The 10589-nt window shown below is 31.9% G+C and overlaps 1 protein-coding gene across 1 annotated transcript; it reads left to right on the forward strand.

The window, feature by feature from the left end:
• The first annotated feature begins 4895 nt into the window (after positions 1-4895).
• Positions 4896-9882, forward strand: LOC105325095 (L-proline trans-4-hydroxylase). Its single transcript, XM_011424479.4, has 9 exons — positions 4896-5003; positions 6904-6970; positions 7054-7135; positions 7244-7354; positions 7482-7576; positions 7705-7795; positions 7924-8053; positions 8494-8645; positions 9246-9882. The coding sequence occupies exons 1-9, from the start codon at positions 4901-4903 to the stop codon at positions 9342-9344; spliced, it is 930 nt and encodes a 309-aa protein (XP_011422781.3). The 5' UTR covers positions 4896-4900; the 3' UTR covers positions 9345-9882.
• Positions 9883-10589: the final 707 nt, after the last annotated feature.

Raw genomic sequence — 10589 nt, forward strand, 5'->3', positions numbered from 1 at the left:
GGGTCAGATTTTTACATAGAAAGATATAAAGATAAATTATTTACAATTCATCTGGAAAAAATTCAGTCAAAAAAGCAGTAACTTGTGTAAAAGCACAGGTTGTGCAGATTTACGTTTGATCAAACCATAATCATAGGTCATAAATCATAGGGGGGTATATAGAAATAGAGAAAAATCTTCGTATAAATATTAAAATACAAATATTAAAATAACAAAAGGGACTTGGTATTTGCCATAAAAATATGTGAGTAAAAATCGGCAGGTTTTTAATTTTTGTGTGTGCAAGATCTACTGTACTTAGTTGTCAAGATATTTTGATTTTGAGACTGCCATACTGATTTGATCAGAGTTAAGGCTTTTGTTGCTCAGGTGAGCGATGTGGCCCCTTGGTCTCTTGTGTTTGTTTTTAAAAAAAAGTTTAATAAAGCAGTCTAATAATATTATTTTTCTTGTAAAAAGGTCTATGAACTAAAATGCAAATTGAATTTTCAAGTCAGTCAAACCAGCGAGTCAAACAAAACTTTATAAAATAGTATTTAAAACAGTAATGTCATATCTTTGGACTTATAAATGTTCCTTTCAAAAACAGTTTGAAAAAATACTAATTTCTCATCTCCGGGTCATCTCTTCATCTTTTTTTTTTTTTAAAAACTGCATATTTGTGTCAAAATATGTCATCTATACAAGTTTGATTTTCGTGGAAAAAAGGCCCAGACATACGAAAGCCGAGAAGGATCATTCGAGATTTGAGATTCAATATACGAGATTCGAAATACGAGATTCGAGATTCGAAATTCGAGATTCAATATCTAAATTAACCAATCAAACCATGGAACTGAAACCTGTATCCTAGCAACATCAAACTGTTCTAAATAAAGATCATTCGTACATGCTTTTTCCTACAAATAAATGTCTTAATAGCTCTTATATAGTGGTTATAAAATGGTTAAATTAACATTGATGAATTAACCCAACACAGTATAAACATTTAAATTAGAAATAACACTGTTGGCTTTGCGAATCTAAGTGGTTTTGTTTGCCCTGTATGTATTTCCCCCCGAACAATTTTAACCCGAAGTGTATTCGCCCCAACTGTGTAAAAATCGGCTCGCGAAGAAAGATCTGTTTAATCTAAATGTTTTAGCTATGAAACGAAACTCAATGAAATAATCGACATGTCAAAATATAGGTTATGATAAAGTTTTAAACCATAGAAGATATAATGATTAACAACCTCAAAGACAAAAATCCAGATAAGAATAGTGTATTGTAGGGTATGGCAATGCCATTGTCGATATGAGAGAGAGAGAGAGAGAGAGAGAGAGAGAGAGAGAGAGAGAGAGAGAGAGAGACAGACAGACAGACACAGAGAGAGTTTAGAATTTGAAATTGATTTGATTTGTTACAAGCATATATAGACAATAATTAAGCCTCTAAAAGCAGAAAAGAGTGGAGGTAGTTAGGGTAGGGCAGACCAACTAGCAAGCTTTAATTTTAACGGTGTTAGCGCACCTGTGATTTACATCGACTCTCTCTCTCTCTCTCTATAACGCTCCATAACGATGCACTGTAGATAAATTATGAGTAGTTTTACTTTTGATTAACAGGTACATATCCGTACTTGATTTTTAATTTGACTCTTATAATCGGATTTAATATTCGAATAAATATAGGGTAGGAAAGAGTAGACGGGACTTTTTTGCGCATATCCTACTGTACCATTCATTCAACACAGGTATTAGCACTCATCGAGTTCGACTTGCTTTCTTTTTTTTCATCCACTGGATTTAAAGCTATTAATTTTTGAAAATATTTTGAATTTATGGCCTGATTATATATAAATAAGAGCTGCGCTGGTGCATCTATTTACCCAAATGGACCAAAATATAACCAAATGATCTAAAAAATTTGACAAAATTAGTTTTAAACGTACGACTCTTTTTCAATTCTAATCGGGTATGTCCTTTAGAAAAATCTTGAACCACACACATTTTAGCAAATGAAACGACAATTGTTTCATTTGTTTATGGGGAGGGAGGTGGTGCCGGTAAAGGACATGTATTGCTTGTGGCAGTTGTGCTATACTCTCATTTGTTATAATAGGTAATACTACATATTGATATAAAATGAAAGTTTCCAATTACACTGTACATAGCTTCTATCATGCATTTTGACCCGTGTGATAGTTTAAAACAATTTTCAAAGCATTTAATGTAATTCAACCGATCATTTTTGAAATTTAATTTTCTGGATCCCCGCCTGATACGTCAGCCTTCTTGTATATTAGAATTACATGTACGTTGACCATATGTACACATTTACATAATCGGCTATGTTATGGGACGATAACATTTTTTATCAATGTTTTTGCAGGATATGTAACAAAGAACAGTCTACTAGTATTTGTTGGTTTTTGCACTGATTATTTGAGATAATTTGCCGCCATCTTTTATGCATTCCACACACCACTCACAGTTTCTTTATTTGGTGTTCTGTGTGTATGGCGACAAATTGGTAAATTTGCACCACTCACCCCTTGTAGCTTCATTCTGATTACATTTTATCTGGCTAAGTGTAATGTAGTAGTATATTAAATACACACATCTTTGTTTGCAGTGCTTATTTACATCTTTAGAGATTTACTTACATACAAAGTAAACTTTTGTATGATTTATATGCAATTATTGTCAATTTTGATGCGTTGGGGGGGGGGGGGGGGGTGGGTGGGTAGGATACTACAGAGACACTCAACTTGGGTGTGCTACATATGCCTGTCTATACCTTCTATTCTTTCTTGTTGATATATCAATGAATGAATTATAACAAACTACAACAATAGATTTTGAAAAATTCATGCACAATCAAATTTTTAAAATTTTACTGTTCTCTGCACAAGAAATCGGCAATGTGAACAAATTGGCACCCTATTATCCCTACCTTTAATTGTACAGAATATGTATCTTTCTATATTGAAAACAATGCCAAAAGTAAGACTCATAAGATGTTGTTTACTCAAGAAAAGGGAAAACAATTGTATATATTAATAATTCCGTATGATGTGATTATATTTCAATGATTAGTTTATAATCATAGTACTAGTGTATGCATGTATACATAAAAAACGATAAGTAATGCTTTTATTTATTGGTGAAACCTGGACTGATTATTTATATTTAGATTAAAACATATTTTAGATGCGGGGGGAGGGGGGGGGGTAGAAATCTACAGAGAAACTTAACTTGGCTGTGAAACATATGCTTTTATTCTTTCTTGTTGATATATGAATGAATTATAACAAAATACATGTACAACAATTAATTTTGAAATATTCATGCACAATCACATTTTTAAAAAGTTTTACTGTTCTCTGCACAAGAAATCGGCAATGTGAACAAACTGGCACCCTATCATCCCTACCTTTAATTGTAGAGAGTAGGTATCCTTCTATATTGAAAACAATTTCAAAGTAAGACTCATAATAAGTTGTTTACTGAGGAAAAGGAAAAAAAAATTGTATTTATTAATAATTCCGTATGATGTGATAATATCTCAATGATTTGTTTATAATCATAGTAATAGTGTATCACTGTATGCATACATAAAAACGATAAGTAATGCTTATATTTATTAGTGAAACAGGACAGATTATTTATATTTAGATTATTTAGATACATGTACTAATCTTCATGCGGGGATCTAGAAAGGAGGGGGTCAGGGGATCTGGACCCCCTCCTCGGGAAAATTGGAGCTTATTAAATTTACATAGTAAAATTTTTTAAAATTGGCCTAGGACCCCCTACAGAAAAAATTAGCTACGCTTATGAAGTTCTCTACAATAACCGCATTTTTACACAAAAGGGGTGAATAAACCCGGGTTTTAAACTATTACTGGTGGTGAAATACCCCCGGGTTCAAACGCATCAGGTGGAAATGCACCAGGGCAAACAAAATCACTTAGATCCGCGAAGCACACTGCATTATTACTAGTCTATTTAGATATTCTGTGTAAAAGTAAATACACATAATTATTTAGTTAGGTAGGGAGAAGTGAACATAGCATTTATTAAGAGCTATTAAGACATTTATTTGTAGGAAAGAGCATGTACGAATGATCTTTATTTAGAACAGTTTGATGTTGCTAGGAGACAGGTTTCAGATCCATGATTTGATTGGTTAATTTAGATATTGAATCTCGAATTTCGAATCTCGAATCTCGTATTTCGAATCTCGTATTTTGAATCTCGAATGATCCTTCTCGGCTTTCGTACAGACACGATAAAATCCTTTAAAAACAACAAGAAATGAGTAGGAGTTTGCATCAATTGCGTCGTGTTGCTATATTCAGACCCATATTATGATAAAATCATCTAGATTTTAAACATTTTTCTTCCAAGTTCTAAAGACACCAAATAAGAATAATCGATGGATTTTTCACTCTCCTTGTACGCCCAGATTCCTGCCTAATGTACATTTGTAGTACAGAATTCACCCAGTCTTAAATTCGCCCTTTGACAACATGGGCGAAAGGGGTGAAAATAAAACGGGGGCGAATATTTCCCTGCATACAATATAATAAATAAGCAGCAACTGCTTGCACAGGTGTTATTTTGATAAATAAAAAGATTAATATTACTATACTATAATCTATAGAAATCCGGAGCCCAAGAAAAATATACATATTTTCATCAACTTTTTTTCACGACTTAAGAAAAACGTTTTAAATTCTTACAGCATATCAGGAAACTGCGGGACGTGTACTACTTCCACCTCATACCAAATATTTCGCTCTGTTAGTCCTGTAGCATTTTCCGATCTGTCTACTGAGTATAAAATCATATAAAAAATTCAGCATACATATTTTACCCGAAAAGTGCTATTAACCTATCTGGTTTGTGTAAACATGAAGATAAATATTTATCAGAGCGTACATAGTAAGGTTATAACTGTGTGGGTCCTTATCGAAGCCCAAAATCACACGTTTTACCACAGCAGCAACATGTCAGGTAAGAAGTATGATTATTGTTTTATATTTCTCGTGTTGTTATTTTGCGCTTTGAATTATCATCATGGATCGGTCCGTAGTCTTTGCAAAATTTGATTTCAGTTTCCTACCTTGCTCAACGAGCGGAGGCTTCAAATATTTATAATAGTCAATTCAGTGATGAATTTGATATTTATATGATTCACTGTTGTACACTGTACAATGTACATTACACTGTTCATCCTGTGACCACACGGATAAAAACAAATATAATTCATTCCAGGTCATTGACTTATAAATATTTAAGATCGTCACGTACAATATTAAATCTTACCTATTATGTTATAGCATTTTTAGAAGAACTGGTCTTCGTCTACAATAATTTAGAAAAAAGCAAAACAATATGATATTCTCCAGTATCAAGCTTGACAGATTTAAAAAAAGATCAATTGTGAACTTATTTTTGCTTGTTGATAGTGCCCGTCACTTTCATTCTATCTTGCAGATAATCTTTCACAGCAGTATTATTCATTATCACATTTCATACGTTCTAAATAATGATCCCTATATATAGGTACTGAACTAGTTATTATCGGCTAAGACAGGTTGGGTATTCAAAACATGCATTATCCGTATTAAGATTGTTCGAGTTAGGAAAAGTTTTCCATCAACATCTAAGTATATGTGGTAGATAAGAGTCAAAACGAATTTTGTCTATCTATTAATTTATATCTTTAATTCTAAACAGTTGAGGAAATGAAGTAATAGGGGAGGAGAAACAGTGAAAAATCCACGAAATTGATTAGTTTGCTACGTTTGAAGCAATTGTAACGTATCTTTATTTGTTGTAAATATGTTCAATACAGTATCCAAGAATATAGGTATTGCTCATGATGCAATTTAGTACAGGCAGTGTTTTGCCTCGGTTTGTTCTACTTAAAAAAGTTAAAACTGCCCTTTCATGTAGTCTATCGCCATTAACCTCGGTATCAAAAGCAAGGCTTGTTCTTCACATGGATATATGCACTTATATCAATCATGCAATTATAAACTTTCGCACTTGTTCTTCGTATTCAAAATCATACTCCATTCTCCAAAACCTCAGTCATACCGAAAAGTCGCTCATGAATAAAGGTTAAATTTGCGAACAAACACTATGTAGTTTGAAAATCTTTGATCATGAAGTTTTTATTCACAAAACTTTTATAACCAACAAATTAGGACTAGTAGTTACTGTATGACCTGTGGTCTTTGCTAAAAACATAAATTAATGATGCTTAAAATCATTTAAATTTTCAAGCATTCTAAATCTACGGTTGAGATTCAGCATATCAGCATGTCAAGACTACATTAACCACTCATTAACAAGTCTTTTGAAGATTGAACCAGTAATATCTTTATTACAGGACACTTCAAAACCTTTTACATGCTCCAAATACTTAAACGTCTTTCATGATTATAGCTAAGATGTAGTATTCAAGATTTTAAGTGCCTAAGTCTCAACAAATTCACAACCAAGAATGTTTTGTGAAGATAGCACCAATAGAAACTTAGATATGGGGCCTGTATTAATAATCCACTTTAAAACAATAAGTGACGCCGAGGGTGTAGAAATATGCTTTCCTCAACTTTGTCCAGGTAGGCTAAAATGAGATCAAAGTATGAAAAATGGTAAGGTACTGTTATTTTTGCATGCCCAATGCCCGGTAGTAGGAAATAAGACTTTAAATTTCAAACCATATTGTCTTTATATGTAAGAGAGGTCCCGCCAACTCCAGAACCTAGAATATCTTTTATTCTTAGACATTTTTTTTTTAAAATTCGAATGTCAATTTATGGGTGAATTTTTTTTGCATTAAATTGAATTTCTAAAAAAAATAAACATCTTCATTCATGTGCTATTTTGAATTGTTTTATTTTAGGCAACCATTTTGAGATAACAGAGGAAAGACTCAAAGAGTATACAGACAATGGATTTATCATTGTTAAGTAAGTTTTACTAAATGCAAAAGTGAATGATTGTTAAAACCTAACGGAGTAATTTAGTAAATTTCAGCTCATTGTCTTTTTAGAAAGCTCTTTGATGAAGAGGAAGTTCGTAAATTAAAGAAGTGTTTTGAGGATACTGAAGAAGTTGTGCAGAACAAAATGAGAGTATGTGTTTAAGTATATGGCCAATTCATACCAAAGATAAACTTTATGAAATTGAACTTTATATTTGAATATTGACTTTGTTTATAAAAGTTTTTAATTTGGAAATAGGTTGATGACAGTTTGGGAAGAGAGGTAAATTTGACAGTTTGGAGTCACCCAGGAAATGACGTAACAGGAATGGCAGCTAGGTCCGAGAAAATTGTCAATGCTGCAGAAAAGGTAGGATTCATTAAAGATAAGAAATTATAAAGAAAGCGAATCCATTATCTTTAGAGCAAATGTAAAAATTGAAATAAACCCCTAGGTTGATATACATCAGTTTGATTGTAAATATTAACAACATAAGCTGCTTGGAGGAAAAGAGGTGTATCACTACCATGGAAAGTTGATTCAGAAGAATGCAAAGTCTGGTGGAACTTTCCTTTGGCACCAAGACTATGGGTAACAATTTCAAGATCCCTATAAATGCATTGCTATACATTTTTATACCAGTAACTTAGAGTTAAGTTAGAGAATCTACTTCATTGTTCAAAAATTTTCTGTAAGCTCAATTTAAACGCAACTTTTAGATATTGGTACAAAAATGGCTGCCTCTTTCCAGAAATGCTTACGTATTTTGTTGCTTTAGACAAATGTGATAAAAGCAACGGGTGCTTAAAGGTACGATTAAGAAATACAGGTAATGAAAAAAAAAATAAACAAAAAAAATAAAAATAAAAATTTCTCATATTTTATAAACAGAAGTATCAGAGATCTAAAAGATTATCAAAATATTAATTTTATAAAAGGTTTTGAAAGGCTCTCACAAATGTGGTCGCATCGAACATAGCATGGTGGCTGGACAAACAGCAGCCGACATAGACAGAGTGAGAGAGCTTAAAAAGAAACTTGAACTGGTCTATGTGGAGCTGGAGCCAGGTATTCTTAATTATATTGTACATATACAACTCTTGACTCTACTGAAATTCTCAAAATCGTATCAACAGTTTAAGATTTCAAAAGATTTAGACTTGATTATTTTTTTATTTGCCAATGCAACGTATCGATTGAAACTTATGACTTCTATCTCACTTCTAACGCTTACATGTACTTTATACATGTAACATATATACTATAATAAAAGCAAAATTTGAACCTTAATTTACTGGGATACTGTGGTTGGTTGGTATATCTACTGAGAATTCATTGCATGCTTCCGTAAACGTTAAGCTTTCTACACTATACGGGCGCATCTTCTGGAAAAAGTTTTACTTTTTAGAAACGTATACATTTTTTATGAATAAGCTCTAGAATAAATAAATTTATTTCGTCAATTGTAGCTTTGTCACATTAATCAAACTGAGTTTTGATCTACTCAGGAGATGCTCTCATTTTTAGCTGCAATCTGCTTCACTGCAGCGGACCAAACGACTCCGACAGGCGGCGCTGGGCGTACCTCATGTGTTACAACACACGTCACAATAACCCAGTCAAAGTGCATCACCATCCGTGTTATACCCCGCTAGATAAGGTATAGTCATTCTCTCCATAAAGTTCGACTTCAATTTTTTTGGACCGTTGATTTCCCCCCTACGTAAAGTGTGTGTGTGTGTTATATTTTTTAATTCAGTGTATACACGGATATAATTCATATCCAAAAAAAAACTTTATTTGGTACTGACAAAACATATGTAATGTGTATCTTACTAATTAGACACAATAAGTCCGAGTATTGATATCTCACATATGAATTCCTATACCTTTTTGAAACTGTTTTCAAACTTTTCATCTAGCAGTGTTTAGTGCATTACGTGAGTACTTTCATGCAAAATGCAACTACTCTTAAATCGCAAAACAGAATTTCTTTGTAGCTAAAAAGAAAATAATGATTTATGGGAAGGAAACTTCGATATTGATTCTATAACTTATCTTAGAGTTATCATGTCCTTTTTTAACTTATATGAATGGTAGAATACTACTGAAACAGTGCAAATCCTGATTCGAACTTTGAATTATACAATCAAAGTGTAGATATGCAGTACAGTTGGAAGTTATGTCACATTTCTTAATTTTAAAAAATGATGTATATTAACGATTTAAAAAAAAGTTTGATCATTATTGATTTTAACAGGTTCCTAATACCGCCATCAAAGAGTGTGAGAACTACACCGACTTTACGGGAAAGCAATTTATGGATCCGAAAGAAAGTTCGACTTCAAAAGCGAAATAAATAGAAAGAACATGCACAAAAGACGTTGTTTTTAGAAAAGAATGTGACCAAGGAAACGTGAAGGACGTGGATATTCTGTTAATTAATTTTTCTGTTAATTAAGTTAATTATGTCATACGCTACCTGTATGCTTTATATATGTCAATGAATTTATTTGTACAAATATCTTAAAATTAAGAAAACATAATTAAAGTTAAATCATTATTGGGGATGTTGTGAGTTTGTTAAAAGAACATTTACTTTAAAAAATTGGATAAACTGTTTCCCGAAATGCATATCCTCAAAACTTGTGTTTGAAAATTATAAAAGCTTGTTTTAAGATTTTTAAGTATACTTACTACATACTAGTATACTACCAAAATTAAACAATATACAATTCCTTCTCATTAATATTTTACATTTGTATTTTGGGTTTTGATAGATGTCGGATAGCTTATATGCTTCTAAACTTCAACAAGTGCTGAAAACTATCAATTTCGGGAAAGAACCAATTAATCTGAGTCAATTCGCGTTGTTATATAAATGATATAAGTGCTGACTTGAGTTACGTCACACCCTGTTGTGTCATCGGATATTGTATCATATCTCGATAGCGTGTTTCTAAGTTATATACTTATAGCTCTATTCAATTGGCTATATTTTTTATTCATATGTTGTTATGAATCAAAAATTATTAAATCTAATAGTATTATTGAAAATGAAAAGAGAATTTGTTTGAAACATGTTTTACTGTTTACCAAATTAAACTATGTTATTTTAAATTGAGAGGATTGCAAGGACCAAAGTAATTTATGTGTACCAAAAATAATTGATGCTGCAATATTCAAAGGATGTGATTCATGGAAAATATCTTTGTCCTATGATGTAATTCAAAGTTGTTTATTGCAAAAAGAATAAATTATTCTCGAATACTTTGAAACGTCGAAATAAACATTGAATAAACATCAATTTAGATTTTAAAATAGCTACTTTCCCATTTGAAATATTTATCAGTGAACAGTCCTGAATATAAAAATCAATTGTCAAAAGAAGCAAGTCCTTTTTATTTTTAGGGTAAAATATAATTAATGAGAAAATCTATATAAGATTATATTTGGGAAATAAAACTAGCACTAATAAGAATACTAGTTAATCTAATTATAAACAACGCGTTCCTTACGTTTTACGATCAAGAATACATTTTGGTGGTCTATAACAGCGGACCTGTATATGTAGCTAGTTCCCTATCAAGAGAGAGAGAGAGAG

Source organism: Magallana gigas, chromosome 2, assembly GCF_963853765.1.
Source record: "Magallana gigas chromosome 2, xbMagGiga1.1, whole genome shotgun sequence".
In the NCBI taxonomy this organism is placed as follows: Eukaryota; Metazoa; Mollusca; class Bivalvia; order Ostreida; family Ostreidae; genus Magallana; species Magallana gigas.